General features: G+C 40.9%; 1 protein-coding gene across 1 annotated transcript; it reads right to left on the minus strand.

Annotated features, from left to right (window-relative positions):
* Positions 1-6,063: 6,063 nt before the first annotated feature.
* Positions 6,064-15,359, minus strand: LOC148113621 (vomeronasal type-2 receptor 26-like). The gene is made up of 3 exons (XM_087892084.1): positions 15,282-15,359; positions 10,480-10,606; positions 6,064-6,962 (listed from the first exon to the last, which is right to left on the minus strand). The coding sequence occupies exons 1-3, from the start codon at positions 15,357-15,359 to the stop codon at positions 6,064-6,066; spliced, it is 1,104 nt and encodes a 367-aa protein (XP_087748210.1).
* Positions 15,360-17,923: the final 2,564 nt, after the last annotated feature.

Raw genomic sequence — 17,923 nt, forward strand, 5'->3', positions numbered from 1 at the left:
TTAGAATCAAAGGAAGAGCTTCAGAAAGCACATCCTCATGAACAGCTGGAAATCTTCTCACTACCCCAGTATGTGAACTCTATCCAGGCTACAAATTATTAAGAGTTAGACTTATTGGATAATATTCTGCCCAACTTTGCAGTAGATAGAGTAAAATACTTAAGAATGAAAGACTATGCATGGGATTTTTGAAGAAAAGAAAGAGTCAAGCATATCTTCTTTTACTGCAGTTATTATAGTGATCTTCCAAAATACCACATAGCCCCCAATCCTTCAATCATTTCCAGGCAAACCGAGTTATCATTATCAGACACAAACTGAGACACAGCAAAGCGAGTTAATCACTTAAGGTTTGGGTGGTGATTACACCACAAAGTTACTTGCGTGCATCAAATAAGTTTAAATTTGTTGTGTAATATTTGTTTTAGATTTTCCGATCTATCATCATAATAAGAGATTTCAATTTTGTTGACTGGATGACCTTGAGTGAATTGTGGGCAAAATAGCAATAGCACTTAGACTTACATACTGCTTCACAGTGCTTTACAGCCCTCTCTATATAAGTGGTTTACAGAATCAGCATAATGCCCCCAAATAATCTGGATCCTCATTTGACCAACCTTGGAAAGATGGAAGGCTGTGTTAACCTGTGTTAAAGAACCTTGGTAGTAAAGTGGTTTAATGCATCCTGTTATTAACACAGCTGCCTGCAATTTCTGCAGGTTCGAATCTTACCAGGCTCAAGGTCGACTCAGCCTTCCATCCTTTCTAAGGTAGGTTAATTGAGGATCCAGTTTGTGGGGGCAATAAGCTGACTTTGTATAAATATACAAAAGTATGAAGGCTATTGCTTAACGCATTGTAAGCCGCCCTGAGTCTCCGGAGAAGGGCAGCATATAAATCAAATTTTTTTAAAAAAACAACAACCTTGAGCCGGTGAGGATTGAACCCCTGGCAGTCAGCAGAATTAGCCTGCAATAAGCATTCCAACCACTGCACCACCACGGAAATTGCAGAAGGAAGAGCAAATTGGAATTGGATTTAATGGAAGTCTTGCAGAAAGGCACTGCAAAATAATTATCTCTGACATTCATTTAAAAAGGAAGTCAAAATTTCTCTTTCAGCCTCCTGCCAAAATTACCTGTGGAATCTTGAAGATATTTATAGTTTGCATCATGTAGGATGAAGTAGGAGCATCCAATCCTCCAATGATGGCCATGAGATTCTTCTGGCTATCACATTTGTAGTTAGGAACAAATTCCTGGGATTTGAAAAGGAGGTCCAGAGTGGTGCGATAGGTCATCCTTGGGTTGTAGTAACTGTCACAGATGTGGAACCCAAGAGTGATGTTAGGTAAGATCTGGGGGTCCTCATTGATCTCCTTCACAGCAAAAGCCAAGGCGAGGACGTGCTGATAGAATTTGGTTATTACACTGCAAATGATTTAAATAGGACATTGACACTTTTTGTAAGGCGGTATCATTTTTATATGATTAACAAACATTTCTATCTTTGTTGGAAATAGGAATAGAAAAGCCTTTCTTAAATATTCAATACTTTGTACAGAGTTCAAATATACTTTTCAGACAGTGTTTGCATGACCTTCAACAATGATATATTGTATTAAATAAAAGGCAAGCTACCACATTTATTTCTATTAGTTTACCACAAAATCGAATATATGACCAGCAAATATTACTCATTTCATGCATATATATTATGTGAGGGAGAGACCATGTACGTGTATTTGTTTGGTTGCTTATTCAATTTTAATAGTGAATTATCATAAAATTAATTTAAAATTAATAATATAAATTTAAGGAAATAAATTTGGGAGCAGCTCTGTAGCGGACAAAGAAGCTCTACAGAGAATCATTAAAACTGCCTAGAATATCATCGGGCTCCAACTACCAGCCCTGGACGACATCTTCGCATCTCGCTGTTTGAGGAAGTTGCATAACATTCTCAGAGACTCTTCCCATCCTGCTTACAATCTTTTTGGACTGTTGCCTTCTGGCAGAAGATACAGGACAATTAAAACTCGGACCGCACGTCTTCTGAACAGTTTTTATTAATCCCAGAGCTATAATTGCACTCAACAATGAACTAAAGGGCCACCATCAGTGAGCTGTTGGACAGCATTACTTGGTCTGTTGTGTGGATGTTTGGGTGGTTTAGGGGTGGGGAATGACTGTATTTCTTTTGAAGTTCAGCTCATGGCTCATGAATTAATTAGGGCATCTTTCGGAAACTTCACAGTGGGTGGGAGTGTGTTTGGGGATTGTTATGTGTGTTGGATCTGGTCTTTGGGTGTTAAGTGAATTTCGTTGTATGGGTATACTATGTATACACACACAATGACAATAAAGTTGTTGTTGTTGTTGTTGTTGTTGTTGTTGTTATTATTATTATTATTATTATTATTATTATGCTAACTAAATGTTCATCAAAAAGTCTTCCACCAAAGTTTCATGCATTTCATGATGAATACTAGTAACATAATGTAAAGAAAATAATGTCTTCCCTCACAACCAGAATAACACAGCTGGAAGTGACCTTGGAAGTCTTCTAGTCCTCTGTCCTGCTCAAGCAGGAGACCCAATGTCACAGCAGACAAATGGCTACCCAATCTCTTTTTAAAAACTTCCAATGTTGGAGCCCTCACAACTTCTGAAGGCAAGCCATTCCACTGGTTAATTTTTCTCACTATTAGGAAATTTCTCCTTAATTCTAGGTTGCTTCTCTCCTTGGTTAGTTTCCATCCATTGTTACTTCTCCTGCCTTCAGGTGTTTCGGAGAATGGTTTGACCTCTTCTTCTCTGTGAGAGCCCCTCAAATACTGAAACATTGCTATCATGTCACCCCTAGTCTTTTCAGTAGACTAGACATACCCAATTCCTACAACCATTCTTCATATTCCCTATGACTATCATAAAGTGTTGTACCTTATGATTCTTGACGGATGTATCTTTTCTTTTATGTACAGTGAGAGCATATGCACCAAGACAAATTCCTTGTTTGTCCAATCACACTTGGCCAATAAAGAATTCTATTCTATTCTATTCTATTCTATTCTATTCTGTTCTGTTCTGTTCTGTTCTGTTCTGTTCTGTTCTGTTCTGTTCTATTCTATTCTATTCTATTCTATTCTATTCTATTCTATTCTATTCTATTCTATTCTAATTGTATGTTTTAACCTCCAGCCCCTTAATTATCTTTGTTGCTTTTCTCTACTCTACTCTTCTCTACTCTTTGTAGACTGCAGAAAAGGTACATTTTTTTAAAAAAAATAATTGATTTATATGCCGCCCCTCTCCGGAGACTCAGGGCGGCTTACAATGCGTTAAGCAATAGCCTTCATACTTTTGTATATTTATACAAAGTCAGCTTATTGCCCCCACAAACTGGGTCCTCATTTAACCTACCTTAGAAAGGATGGAAGGCTGAGTCAACCTTGAGCCTGGTAAGATTCAAACCTGCAGAAATTGCAGGCAGCTGTGTTAATAACAGGGTGCATTAAACCACTGTACTACCAAGGCTCTTTATTTGAAACACAAAGTAGCCAGAAACCAATTATATCTGAAACACATAGATTTTATACAAAACTCTTTATTTACTCTCAAAACGCTTTCACTTCTATAAGCAATTTTTGAGGATTGTGGTTAAAATTATAAGATTCATGGGAAGAAGAAGAAGAAAGAAAGAAAAATCCTTACATTGGTAAATCATACTGTATGAGAGACGGGTGTTCCTTAAAGTCAATTTCATTAAAATGGTAGAAAAACTGAGACATCATCCCCCCAATGATAAAATCCCCAAGCTGGTACCACTCATGTGGAACAAGGAAAGCATCACTTGCAGGGCAGCTCAGGCTAATCTGTTTGTGCCCCCAAAATATCAGAAGGAACAACATTTTGACTCTTTAGTTATGGTGAAAATGTCCATCTCTTTTTCTCAAATGCATAGGAAAGTAATCCAACGTTCATCCAATGATTGAGCTAAGCTTTATATCTGAAAGTTCACCTAATGACAAAAATCCATCACTATCTATTTGACGATCCAAAGGAGTGCATATTCATATCTTGGCTAGCACCAGGATATGAATCGATATTCTGGCAGATCGGACATGTAGAAAGGACCCTATAGCAATGAATCCAACTGATCCATTTCCCCCTTTGTGACCATCTCCCTGTGGGTCAAGAGATACTTCATAAGCAAACAGATGCTTGCATCTTGATTGTTGTTGAATTTAAACACGCTTTTTCTCTGCAAGTCTGGGCCTAAGTAAGAAAATACCATGATTCCCGTAGGAAGCAATTATTTTGTTATTGGTGAGATAATAAGTGTCTGGTGCTTTAATATGGAGAAGATGCCAATAAAAATAAAAAATAAAAGAGAAGGATGATAAAAATAGGCTTCGTTGTTCAAATTCACGTTCATTCCTTATGAAACGATTAGAGCACATACAGAGTGTAACCTAACTTAGCTTTTTTTTTAAATTTTACTTTACTTTACTTTTTTACTTTTATTTGATTTGTATACCGCCCTACTCCCGAAGGACTCAGGGCGGTGAACAGCCAACAATAAAAAACATACATACAAAATTTAAAAAGCAGAAATAAAATCGAATTAAATAGTTTGGCCCAGACAGATTAAAACCCCAGTCAATTTAAAACCAATTTAGACTTTAAGTATTAAAGATATGAAAAATGTTAAAATATTAAAATTGTTTAAAAATTTGATGTATATGCCGCCCTTCTCCAGAGACTCAGGGCGGCTTACAATGCGTTAAGCAATAAAAGCAATAAACTTTTGATTCCCTGCAGAGCTGAGCTCCATAATGCGCTACCTGCAAAGATAAAACCTGCCAAGTAGCCTAGCTAAGTAACTTGTTGTGAAATGCAAAAAGTGAATTCTGCCTGTTTGCTGTAACGTAATGTGAGATAAAGGGATGTGGTGGCTCAGTGGCTAAGATGCTGAACTTGTCGATCGAAAGGTCGGCAGTTCAGCAGTTCAAATCCCTAGTGCCGCATAACGGGGTAAGCTCCCGTTACTTGTCCCTGCTCCTGCCAACCTAGTAGTTCGAAAGCACGTCAAAAATGCAAGTAGAAAAATAGGGACCACCTTTGCTGGGAAGGTAACAGCCTTCCGTGCACCTTTGGCATTTAGTCATGCCGGCCACATGACCACGGAGACGTCTTCAGACAGCACTGGCTCTTCGGCTTTGAAACAGAGATAAGCACCACCCCGTAGAGTTGGGAACGACTAGAACATATGTGCGAGGGGAACCTTTACCTTTACCTTTTTAATGGAAAGGGTCTCGTCCAAAAGAGTAGTGGAAGACACACCCAAAACAAACCAAATTAAATCCAAAATTGTTATGGCCAACGGCCAGCATATGCTTTTATTGGGATGTGTTAGATGGAAGACTATGTTTTATATAATGCCTCTAAATTGCAACATTATTAAAATTGGATGATTAAGTACAGTAGAAAGACATTGGTGGATGGCGAATGAATAGTTTTGACCCTTTGTGAAAGCTTTTTCAAAAACACAGTTAAATGTATGTTAAATGTTCAAAAAAAAATTCTAACTTTTACATTTCAAAGAAGACCAATCAATTCAAAATGGATACCCTACAATACTGTGTTAAATACACATCCATAAAATATTCATTAGCTTTCCCCCATATTTATACAGTGGTTTATAAAGTGAAGCTATAAAAACCATGAACTGAAAGCTGCAAACCTTTAGATATCCTTAAAGTAAATAGTTCAAATCTCCTAAGAATATAAACAGATAGATGCTCAAAATCTTGCTAGCTTGATGTATTCAAAGGAAAAAAGGGTTAGGTTGAACAATTTTGGAGAATGTCTGAAAATGTAGCAAAATGAGTACTTCATTTGGAATAGGCAACAATATGTTTTAATAATAAACCCAATCATACTGGTATATAAAATCTTGTTTGATAGAAATAATTATGTCTATAATTTCCTGTAGAAAGCAGGCTCTCTACTCTTTTTTGTTAATCATTTTCCGTAGCCAGAAAGAACACATGATGTGCTAATTCCGCCTTATGAGTTGCTCCCGGTGGTTGAGGTCAGGCCGCAAAACAATGATGTAGCATTTGGGCAGGAATATGCATCCCAGTAATGCAGCACTGGAGGACAAGATGGAGAAGACCTCCACAGCTACCATGGCTTTGCCTTTTGTGCTCAGATAGGCTGGAAAGAAGGAGATCCACACACTGCAAAAGGCCAACATGCTGAAGGTGATGAACTTGGCTTCATTAAAGCTGTCAGGTAATTTACGGGCAAGGAAAGCCACAATAAAGCTGGAGATGGCCAAGATTCCCATGTAGCCCAAGACACAGTAGAAGAAAAAAGCTGACCCCTCATTGCACTGTAAAATCATTTCTTGGAGCTCTGAGTGCATGTCCAACTCAGGGAATGGAGGTGATGTTGACAACCAAAGTATACAAACACATACTTGTAAGAGAGAGCAGGAAAAGACAATAGAAAAAGGCAATCTTTTTCCCACCCATCTCCTCATCTGAGATCCTGGTTTAGTGGCCATGAAAGCCACAACCACAGTGATGGTTTTGGCTAGTACACTAGAAATGGCCACTGAGAAAGTGATGCCAAATGTTGGTTGTCGGAGAAGGCAGGTCACTTTGCCAGGTTGGCTGAGGAAAAGCAAAGAGGAGAGAAAACAGAGCAGAAGAGAGACAAGGAGGGTGTAGGTGAGCGACCGGTTGTTGGCTTTGACAATGGGAGTATCCCTGTGCTTCATAAATGTTCCAAGTATCCAAGATGTCAAGAAGAAGAAACAAAGAGCTGCGGAGACCAAGCTAATTCCTAAGGGTTCTTCGAAATTTAGAAAGACCAGCAGTTTCAGGATACATCCTTTCTTTCCTTTATTTGGATAATGATCTTGTGAACATTCAAAACAGTCATCCGCATCTGGAAAGAAAAGCCAATGAATTTATCACCTATCCATTTCATATTTTTGAAAAACTTAGCCTGAGTTCTTATTCTTTCCTATAATGTGCCTTTCTGATAAAGGGATATGATCGGTTGCCTGTATTTTATCCTGACTTTAGGAATCTTTTGTCATCTATGAGAGGAACATGTGTTGGTTTTCCAAGGTGTGCCTTGGATGATGGAATAGCTGTTCCATTCACAAGACTTCTTTTGTCTAGTGAAACTCCATTGCTTTCACATATTCTCAGGTTTTCATGGAAGTTAAAACTTGGAAAAAGGCAGATCATGTTGAAAAGAAATGTTGCATTTGTTACAGAACTGACCTTTATCAGTTTACAGAACCCAGATTGTTGTTTCTTCAGCTTTACACCACCATTTACTTAAAGTTTAAGTTGAAATTTAACTCAATTGTTCTTATTTCTATACTGTCTTTAAAAGAGGAGCTGATTTGCCCACAAATCAGTGGTGAAATCTGAACCACTTTGCTACTGGTTCACTGGCCGTGTATGGGTGCTGTGCACCAAGCACGTGCTGCGCACACACACATGCACAGCACATGCCAAAGGCACACTGCATGCACATGCGCAGTACAAACCTAAAGGAGGTTCGGGAAGGTAAGTAGAACAGTGAGGGGGGGATCAGCTGGGCTGCGTGATTTAGCTTTGCTAGAAAGAATTTCCTGCTTTCTAGCAAAGCTAAACCATGCGGCAAAGCTGATTGTCAGAGATACTGGTTCAGAGGGACCTGTAGCATTTTTTAACTACTGGTTCGACCGAACTGGTAGCTATTTTTTTTAAACTTCTGGTTCGCCCGAACCGATAGTTTTTATCACTACCGGTTTGCTCGAACCGGGGCAAACCAGTAGCATTTCACCTCTGCCACAAATCATACATTAATTCAGCCCAAAAGAACAGATCAAGGAATTTCTCAAGTAAGCCCATGCACCTAGATTCAAACAGACAGTGCCTTGGGCTTGGCTGCATGCAAGAACCCTTCCCTGGTTCCTGCTCCCATATCAACTGTCAGGCAACAGCAGCTCTCAGACCAAGGTATGTGTTTCCCCAGAGGTGTTGCTCTCCCTCAAATGGTGGATGTCTGCAGCGCTGGACAAGGGCTGTCTCTTCCGGGAGCCCAGTCGCATCACAATAACATCAGATGCCAGCCCGTTTGGCTGGGGGGCTTATCTTCAGGGCCACATGGCTCAGATCCGCTGGACCCCAGCGGACCTGTCCCACAACATCAATTGGCTGGAGCTTTGGGTGGCTCACCTTGCCCTTCTCCACTTCAAGACCTTAGTACAGGGCCAACACATCTTCTCATTCTTACAGACAATGTCACGGCCAAGGCACACATAAACCATCAAAGAGGCACTCATTCCAGGAGCCTCATGATGGAAGTGGAGCTCCTGGGGAGGTGGGGAGAAAAGCATTTGCTTTCCCTCAACGCGAAGCATATCGCGGGGGTGGCAAATAGTCAGGTGGATTGCCTCAGCCGGTCCACAACAGGCCTAGTGGTCTTCTTTCTTGATAAGAATCAAATATTTCACTCATGTCTTTTTCCACCATTGGAAAGTCTACTCTGCTGGTCATATAATAGGCTGGACATCTCCCACTCATAAACTGGCTAGATCAGACATGGCTTAGCTGGATTTGTTAGTAGGTCGAGGCCTAACACATAATCCAGGAATCAACATCACAACACCCTGTGTTCTGACTCGGCTCCCAAACATGACAAACCATCTGTAGTTAATTAAATGTTCCTTTTATTAGGAACGCCAGCAGCCCTGGCAAAAAGTCTCTCTTTTTCTCACACACAGCAGGCTAACAAATCTTTCAGTGCCTGTGATGAGGTCACTAGGACTCGCTGCGATAGAAGAGTGATGAAAATTCTCAGGGATGACTCTCACCCTGGTCACCACTTCTTTACCCTCCTACCATCGGGAAGGAGATATAGAAGCATAGCCAGCCACACAAAAAGGCTGAAGAACAGTTTTTATCCGTGGGCTGTCAGACTCCTGAATGAGAAATAACACCATAACTACGTAGTATGATGGTCTGAAGGGCAGGTGCAATGTGTAACATGTTCACACTGGTGCAATAGGACTGGGTGTTTTGTTAATATGATTTATTGGGTTAGGGATTTTCTGTCTTCACTGTGAGTTGTATTGTGTTGGGGAGGTGCATTGAGAGAGCTCGACCAATCTCATTATACCTATGTTGTGCACTGGCAATAAAGATTTGAATTGAATTGTGGAAAGTGAAGCTCGCTCCCTTTCTCCCTGAAATGGCCCAACACACCAGGAGTCTCTTTCTCTCCACACTCACACAAGAAGTCCTGGAAAGTGTGCTCGTTTTTTTCCAGCAGCAGAGACACACACACTCAGAAACCACACCCAACTCTCAGCAGATTCAAAGGAAGAATTCTGATCAGTTCCAGACAGGATTCAGAAGTCAGGCTATCAGTGGTTGACCGAAGGGGAGATGAATAGTTGTCTGCCACACCTATTCATCTCCGCCCCCTGCCTTTTATCCCCAGAGCTAGGGTGGGGCTTAGCTAGCAAAGGTGGCTCTTCTGTCCCAAGGACTGGACCATAGATTCCTGCTGCTCTCCTCTCCTCTGCCTTCTGCGCATCCGCGTTTCAGGCACTGGACCCAGCTGTTCCTCCTCTTCCTCATCAGCCACCTCCAGACCTGGGGGCTGTTGACTCTCCATCTGAGGGCTGATGGCTGGCCCAGGTCCCACCTCTGTCTCTATCTCTGACAGCTCCACTCCCTCTTCTCCCTCAGAGCTCTAAGATTGCCTTGATGCTGGCCCCGACTCCCACACTGCCTCCTCATCTGATTCAGCTGCCGGAAGGGCTGGCGGTTGACATGGAAAATTCCTACGCCCACCTAGCATCCAAAGTTCATTAAGACAACAGATGACCATCGGTGTTCACAATATGTGTTACTGTTGCATGAGCACAGAAAACATAGGGACTAGAAGATTGATGCAAAGGACAATACAAGTATGAACAAAAGTAACTTCCACTCTAATACAAAATAAGGGTTTTGTGATGTGGGTGAGCTTGTTGATTGAAAGGTCGGCATTCAGCAATTCGAATCCCTAATGCCGCGTAATGGGGTGAGCTCTCTTTACTTGTCCCAGCTTCTGCCAACCTAGCTATTCTAAAGCATGTCAAAAATGCAAGTAGAAAAATAGGGACAACCTTTGGTGGGAAGGTAACAGCATTATGTGTGCCTTTGGCATTTAATCATGCTGGCCACATGACCACAGAGACGTCTTTGGGCAGCGCTGGTTCTTCGGCTTTGAAACAGAGATGAGCACCACCCCCTAGATTCAGGAATGACTAGCACATATGCGCGAGGGGAACCTTTACCTTTACCTTAAGATCTGCCTGCCGGCCTGCCGGCCTGCCTGCCTGCTTGTTTTACGTTTAATTTAAGAAATAACAACGTGTTAAAGAAAAATATGTATGGTGAAACTGATAACCTACCAGTTTGATTAGAAATCTTTCCTTCTGGGCATGGAACACAGTCATAGCAACAGAACTGACTGCCTTCAACCCCTCTCTTCCAGTATCCAAGGGAACAGTGGTCATTACACAAAGAAACAGGAAGAACCTACAGATATAAACATAGCCATTGATTTGAAAGAATCCCGTTTAGACTATGGAAATGGTCTACGTTGGATTATGCGAATGACCTTTAACATTGCTAACATTTTACAGAGGGAATGTGTTCCGTTGTATGTGAACAAGATTGAGCCATGGTGGTGCAGTGGTTAGAATGCAGTATTGCAGGCTAACTCTGCCCATTGCCAGGAGTTCAATCCTCACCGGCTCAAAGTTCCATCCTTCCATCCTTCCGGGGGCATTAAAATGGAAACCCAGATTGTTGGGGGCAATATGCTGACTGTGTAAACCACTTTGAGAATGCTATAAAGCTTTATGAACACTAGTGGGTTCCTCTTATCTTCGCTACAGTTCGGAACCGGGAGCGCATGTGGGGGGGTTTCACTTCGCTCGTGCATGGAAGTTCTGCACATGCGCACAATCTTCTGTGTATGTGCAGAGTGTCCGTGGTGACATCCAGGCAGGTGGGTGGAGCCTCCTGCCACCGCCACTACCGGTTCGCCAGAATTGAGGCGAACCGGTAGAAACCCACCACTGATTATGAAGTGATACATACCATATTTTTTGGAGTATAAGATGCACCTTTTTCCCTAAAAGAAGTGGGCAAAAATCTGGGTGCGTCTTATACTCCGAATGTAGCCCTGTCCAGATTTTCAAATGGAGGTTTCAGAGGCTGAAAAAAGCATCAGAAACAGAGCTTCAGAAAAGCCTCCAAACAGAGCTTCAGAAAAAAAGCCTCCAGACAGAGCTTCAGAAAAAAAGCCTCCAACAAAGCCTCGGAAACAGAGCTTCAGAGGCTTTTTTTCTGAAGCTCTGTTTCAGAGGCTTTCAGAGGCAGAAAAAAAAAGCAAAAAAAAAAAAAAAAAGCAAGGCACAGAGTTCACAACCAACGAACCTGTTGTTAAAATTCACCTCTGGGAACAGCTGATTGGGGGTATTCCGTCAATCAGATTTTTTCTTATTTTCCTCCCCAAAAACTAAGGTGTGTCTTATACTCTGGTGCATCTTATCCTCCGAAAAATACAGTAAGTCTAAGTGCTATTCATACCTGGTTAAAACCAGGGTGCCAAACAATTGTATTATCAATGATAACTTCTTTTCCTTTTGGAGCCTTAGGGTGTAACTTTCCCACTTTAACTCTCTGAAAGGATCTGTTTGGGAAAGTGATCATGTTGATGATGTCAAAGCCACCTGGGCCTTCTCTTCTGTCTTTAAAAAAGATTCGTTCTCCAGCTGAGTTGTTAAAAGAAATCTCTTGAAGAAATTTGTGGAGCTACTTGAAAGAGAAGAAGAAAGAGGGAGTTAAAAAGGAAACAATGCATCGGGAATTGATTAAAGTTTCTCTTTCTTTTACTCTTTCTTCCAAAGGAATCAAACAACATTCCTTCTCCTCTTCGCATAGAGAAGAAGAAAATCTCAACACGCAAAGTACAATCTATAACTGAGATATGGAACTCAGTCTATTAATTAATTATCCTAAGTACTTTAAAGCCAGCAAACTCAGCAATTCTTCTGGTAATTTACCACAAATCTAAAAACCAAGATCATTTGATGGAAACAATGCACCTCTATTACACTAGAATAACTGTCATAAACTCTACGTCCCCAGGCTCACAAACCTGTCTTCAAAAAACTAATTAAAAAACGAAATGTTCCCATTTAAGAAACATTTGTTGTGCCAAGAAACAAAATTCAGCAGATGTTTCTCTGTTGAATTCTTGGAACCAGAGCTGATGAATTTATAAATCGGGCAAGAAGAAATGGTGGTTAATGGAATAATGATAGATGCACAAATTCCATTGATGAAGCCAAAAAATTGCAAAAGCAGTATTACTTTGAAAACTCTTTTCTTTTATAACATGGATCATATCTTATCAAATCGCCACCGCTACCAGCTCGGGAGAACCGGGCCGAACCGGGAGGAACCCACCACTGATGTGCATGCTTGGGGGGTGGGGGTATGTGAGGAGGGTCATGCGTGCATGTGTGGGTGGGGGCACATGTGGGGATGTGTGCATGCACAAGGGGCAGGGCGAATGCATGTTGGCCGTGCACACATTGCATTTTGGGGGTTCATGCATACGCTTTGAGTACTTGGTCCGGAAAAGGTTACCCATCACTGCTTTAGGAACTCTATTGATATGTGGCCATAGGGCAGGGCAAACAAGTCATATCAGATTGTGGTTGAGAATGACTATTCGCTAAGACAAAACATAGGTATGGCATGGGGAGATTACCTGCCAAGGCTGCAGATCTGGAAATTCAGCCCTTTGAATTTTTGTCCATTTGGGTCTTGATCTCACTGCCTCATGCAAAGAATGTGCCACTGCATAAACAGCATTGTAGATACTATAGCTTTGGCCAGTCATCTGAAATTCAAAAAATGGTGTAGGCAGCTCCTCCAAATTCTCTTCCCCACTACAAGTTCCACTGATAGTTGAAGGGAAGTCTGTCTTTGAAAATATACAGTCAAACAATTGTTGCCAAACTTCTTGAAGAAATGCATCTTTCTGGGTTGAAGGTTTGAGGACTTGAAGAAATTCTTTGAAGCCTCGAACTTCTCTTGAATGCACAGTAAAGGAAAGAGCCCCATGGTATACCTGGAGATCCCAACTCCTTTGAGTTCCCGTCAGGATGAAATCAATTGGATTCATCAGGATCCAAACCTTCCTAAACAATGCACTCTCTTTATTTTCAGGATCACGTAGAAACATGACAAATCTGAGCCACACTGTTGTGAAGGATTCTCAGTAGACAAGAAAAACATTCGCTTTTCGATCCATCAATTTATTTGAAATAATTGAGACTGAATCTAACAATTCTGGGAAATCTTCCAAGTCGAGATGTTGCGGAATTTTTTGTATGAAAGCTAAACAGATCCCGTTCTGTGAAAACAATGGCTGCAGTTTCTGCAAAAAATGTTCTCCCTTAGTTTCAAAAGCAAAGACTCCAATCCACGTCCATCCAAAATGGAGGAAAAGTTGTATAACTCCAGTGTACTGATAGTCCTCATTTGGGACCATGCAGTAAAGTGAAGATAATTTGGTACTGTGAAACTCTTCATGTGCAAAAGAGCCATAAGTCAACTAAAGGAAAAGAAATGAAAGAAGTGATGAAGGAAAGAAAGAAGAAAGGGAGGGAGGGAGGGAGGAGGGGAGGGGAGGGGAGGGGAGGGAAGAGAAGAGAAGGGAAGGGAAGGGAAGGGAAGGAAAGGGAAGGAAAGGAAAGGAAAGGAAAGGAAAGGAAAGGAAAGGAAAGGAAAGGAAAGGAAAGGAAAGGAAAGGAAAGGAAAATTATTATTTATGATAATCAGTGGGAAAAGATTGCAAAATGACTCCTGGATGGAAACTGAACAATTGAAAAGTTTTCAAACTCTAGGTACATTCTGAAAGTTTTGATCAACAATGCCACAATAAAACCCCAAGGTGAAATATTTTCTCATTTCATGAAGATAACGGGACTACAAAATAAACTTTGTTTGCTAGTGTAAAGTTACAGATAGCTCATCCCTATGAGCAGCTGGATACCTGCATGTGAACACTTCCTAGCTTAGAAAAAAAAATTAAGAGCTAGATTTATTGCATTACCTTCTGCCTTTCTCTGCCCCAGGTAGGGTAAAATATCTTATGCAGGATAAACTATGCCCTTGACATTCTGGAGGAATAAGAGAAGGTTAATCTTGTCTTCATTTACTGCAATTATTATTATTATCTCCAAAAGTAATACATACTTCTAATCCTTCAACAATGTTCAGGCAAATCAGTTAAGTTTTATATTGTTATTTTTATTGGACACCAACCCAAACATAAGAAAGACAGTTGACTCACATATTGTTGGGTGGCAAGTTGGAATCTGGAATAGAGTTGAGGGCAGCAGTGAAAATGCTGGCTAGCTTTAAGTTGAGGATGGTCAGGAAGTGGCTGGAAGGAGATACTCCCTAAAACCGTGCAGAGCTTACGTAGTAATTGTGTAGTGTAGGGGTCAGCAACCTGTGGCTCTGGAGCCGCATGTGGCTCTTTCACCCCTCTTCTGCAGCTCCCTGTCAATCAAAATATGTATCACAACCACCAATGTGTGACACCCACTAGCACGCGATTTATTGAGCTTTTCAACCTGGGTAGGCCAACCATGGATAAATCCAAGAAAAGAAAAGTTTCAGAAGAAAACAGAATGTTTAATCCAACTACATATGCTAGTTTTGTGGCTGTTCAAGAAATAGACAGGTACAGGAAGGGTTTTGTGGTTCCCGGTGTTTTCTTTTCTGTGGGAAACGGTTCAAATGGCTCTTTGAGTGTTTAAGGTTGCAGACCTCTGGTGTAGTGTGTGCTAGGCAGCCTTTTCACTCCTTCTCTCAACACAGCTTCCGATTTCACCACCGGTGGTGGTCAACCCAGAAGATCAGATGACGCTCTCAAATAAGATTAATTTTGTACTGTAGTTTAAGATTTAAATTTTACTTTTCTAATCTATCAAATGAAAGATTTTGATTTTCCTGTTGGATTACCTTGAGCCAGCCTATTGGATTGTGGGGGAAATTGCAGAAGGGAGAAAAGAAAGTGGATTTAATTGAAGTTCTGAAGAAAGGCACAGCAACAAAACCCTGATCTCTGATATTCATTACAAATGAAGTCAAATGATCCTTTTCAGACACCTGCCAAAATTACCTGTGGAATATTGAAGCGATTTATAGTTTCTGCCATAAAGGATGAAGTAGGAGCACCCAATCCTCCAATAATGGCCATGAGATTCTTCTGGCTATCACATCTGTAGTTAGGGACAAATTCTTGGGACTTGAAGAGCAGGTCCAGAGTGGTGCGATAGGTCATCCTTGGACTGTAGTAACTGTCATAGATGTGGAACCCAAGAGTGACGTTAGGTAAGATCTGGGAGTCTTCATTGATTTCCTTCACAGCAAAGGCCAAGGCGAGGACATGTTGATAGAATTTGGTTATGACACTGCAAATAAATTAAATAGCCCATTGAAAAAACAATTCTGCAATTCTTGTAAGGTTGCATCATTTCTACATGAATAACCAACAATCTCTCTTGGAAGTAGGAATAGAACAGCCTTTCTAAAATACTCAATAATTTCCACAGAGTTCAATTTTATATTTGACATGGTGGTTTTCATGATTAGCAGCAATTATATACTACACTCCCGGCCAATAGATGGGGAAGAAATGGAGGTAGTGACAGATTTTATTTTCCTGGGCTCCAAGTTCGCTGCAGATGGGGACTGCAGCCAAGAAATTAAAAGACGCTTGCTCCTGGGGAGGAAAGCTATGACAAATCTAGACAGCATTCTAAAAAACAGAGACATCACCCTGCCAACAAAAGTGCATACAGTCAAGGCAATGGTTTTCCTAGTTGCAATGTATGGCTGTGAAAGTTGGACCATAAGAAAGGCTGAGTGCCAGAGAATCAAGGCCTTTGAACTCTGGTGCTGGAGAAGACTTCTGCGAGTCCCTTGGATTGCAAGGGATCAAACCGGTCAATCCTAGAGGAGATCAATCCTAACTGTTCTTTAGAAGGCCAGATCCTGAAGATGAAACTCAAATACTTTGGCCACCTAATGATAAGAAAGGACTCACTGGAGAAGAACCTAATGCTGGGAAAGATTGAGGAGAAAAGAAGAAGGGGATGACAGAGAATGAGGTGGCTGGATGGAGTCACTGAAGTACTTGGTGTGAAATTAAATGGACTCCAGAGGATGGTAGAGGACAGGAAGGCCTGGAGGAACATTGTCCATGGGGTCACGATGGGTTGGACACGACTTTGCAACTAACAACAACAACAACAATATACTGCAAGAAATAAAAGCAGTGACCTTTTTTAAGTTAACGAATATAATTCTAACAATTTTGGCACTAAGTAGAATAAGAATATCTTCAGCAAGTATCACCTACTGTATGTATGTTTTGTGAGGGGTGATCACGCAGAACCTTTTTCAAAATTACCTCAAGCTCGTTAAATGTCCTTCATTAGATATCTTGCACCAAACTTTCATGCCTTTCATGAGAAGGACTTATAATTAATATAATGTAAAGAAAATGATTTCTTCTCTCCACAATACAATACATTTGAAAGACAAAGAAGGCTTAGTATATTTATATACATATACATTTACATTTATTCTAAAAAGCTTTTACAGAGATCAGCAATTTTGGGAGGACCTGGCTAAGAGAAGAAAAAGCATGGGAAGAATAAAAATCCTTACAGAGGTAAGTCATACGGTTTTAGAGAAGGGTGTTCCTTCAATTCAATTTCATAAAAGTGGTAAAAAATGTGAGACACCATCCCACCAATGATAAGCTCACCAGGCTGGTACCACTCATGTGGAACAGGGAAAGCTTCACTTGCAGGGCAGCTCAAAGTAGCTACTTTGTGCATCAGGAACATCAGAAGGAATAACATCATCATGCTCTTCAGATGGTGAAAATATTTGTGTGTTCTATAATATCTATAGGATGCATTTACCCCAATGGTTCCTCCATGGTTTAATCCATTATCTGAGAATGCCCTTAATCCATTGATTTCTATTCAAAGAGCCATGTGGGGGCCAATTTTTATCTTGAATATCACAAGGATTGGAATATATATATATATTCTGGCAAAGGAGAAAGGCAGTAAGAAACTTGAAGCGATGTATCAGACAGGATCCTTATTATCCCTGGTGCCAATCTCCCTGTGGTTCAAAGTTAATTGCTGCTAGCGACGGCCTCCCATCGACCCGTGCGCTCCCACAGAGAGGGCCTCCTCGGGGTGCCATCAGCCAAACAATGTAGGCTGGTGACCCCCAGGGGGAGGGCCTTCTCTGTGGGGGCACCTACCCTCTGCAATCAGCTGCCCCCAGAGATAAGGAGAATCCAAGACCTCGGTGCCTTCCACCGTGCCCTTAAAACCTTCTTTTTCCAGCAAGCCGGGCTGGCCTAACACTTTTTAAAATGTTTTTAATTGTCTGTTATTGTTTTTAATCATGGGGCCAAATTTATATATATCTTTTTAATTGTATTTTAATGTTTGTAGTTTATGTTTTTTTACTTGGCTGTTCACCGCCCTGAGTCCTCAGGGAGAAGGGCGGTATACAAATTTAAAAATTAATTAATTAATTAATTAATTAATTAATAACCAAACAGACACCTTAATTATTGTTGAATTGAAATGCTTTTATGCAAAGCCTTTGATATTTTAGCCTAGCTAAAAATATATATATAGTGATTTCTCTAGCATATTGTGTTTTTTTTTTTATGGAGGACCATGGTGGCCTACAGGTGAAGCTTTTACCTCACAATCAGGAGGCTGGAAG

Source organism: Pantherophis guttatus, chromosome 4, assembly GCF_059756535.1.
Source record: "Pantherophis guttatus breed Tessera chromosome 4, ASM5975653v1, whole genome shotgun sequence".
Taxonomy (NCBI): domain Eukaryota; kingdom Metazoa; phylum Chordata; class Lepidosauria; order Squamata; family Colubridae; genus Pantherophis; species Pantherophis guttatus.

Bases quoted from the DNA above. Each gene is read 5' to 3' on its own strand.
- LOC148113621 (XM_087892084.1), bottom strand. From the start codon at position 15,359: ATGGCCATTATTGGAGGATTGGGTGCTCCTACTTCATCCTTTATGGCA. The intron at 10,607-15,281 runs GTAATTTTGGCA...TTATATCTGTAG, and splicing joins ATCGCTTCAATATTCCACAG to GTTCTTCCTGTTTCTTTGTG. The intron at 6,963-10,479 runs GTAGGTTATCAG...TTTTCTTTCCAG, and splicing joins AAAGATTTCTAATCAAACTG to ATGCGGATGACTGTTTTGAA.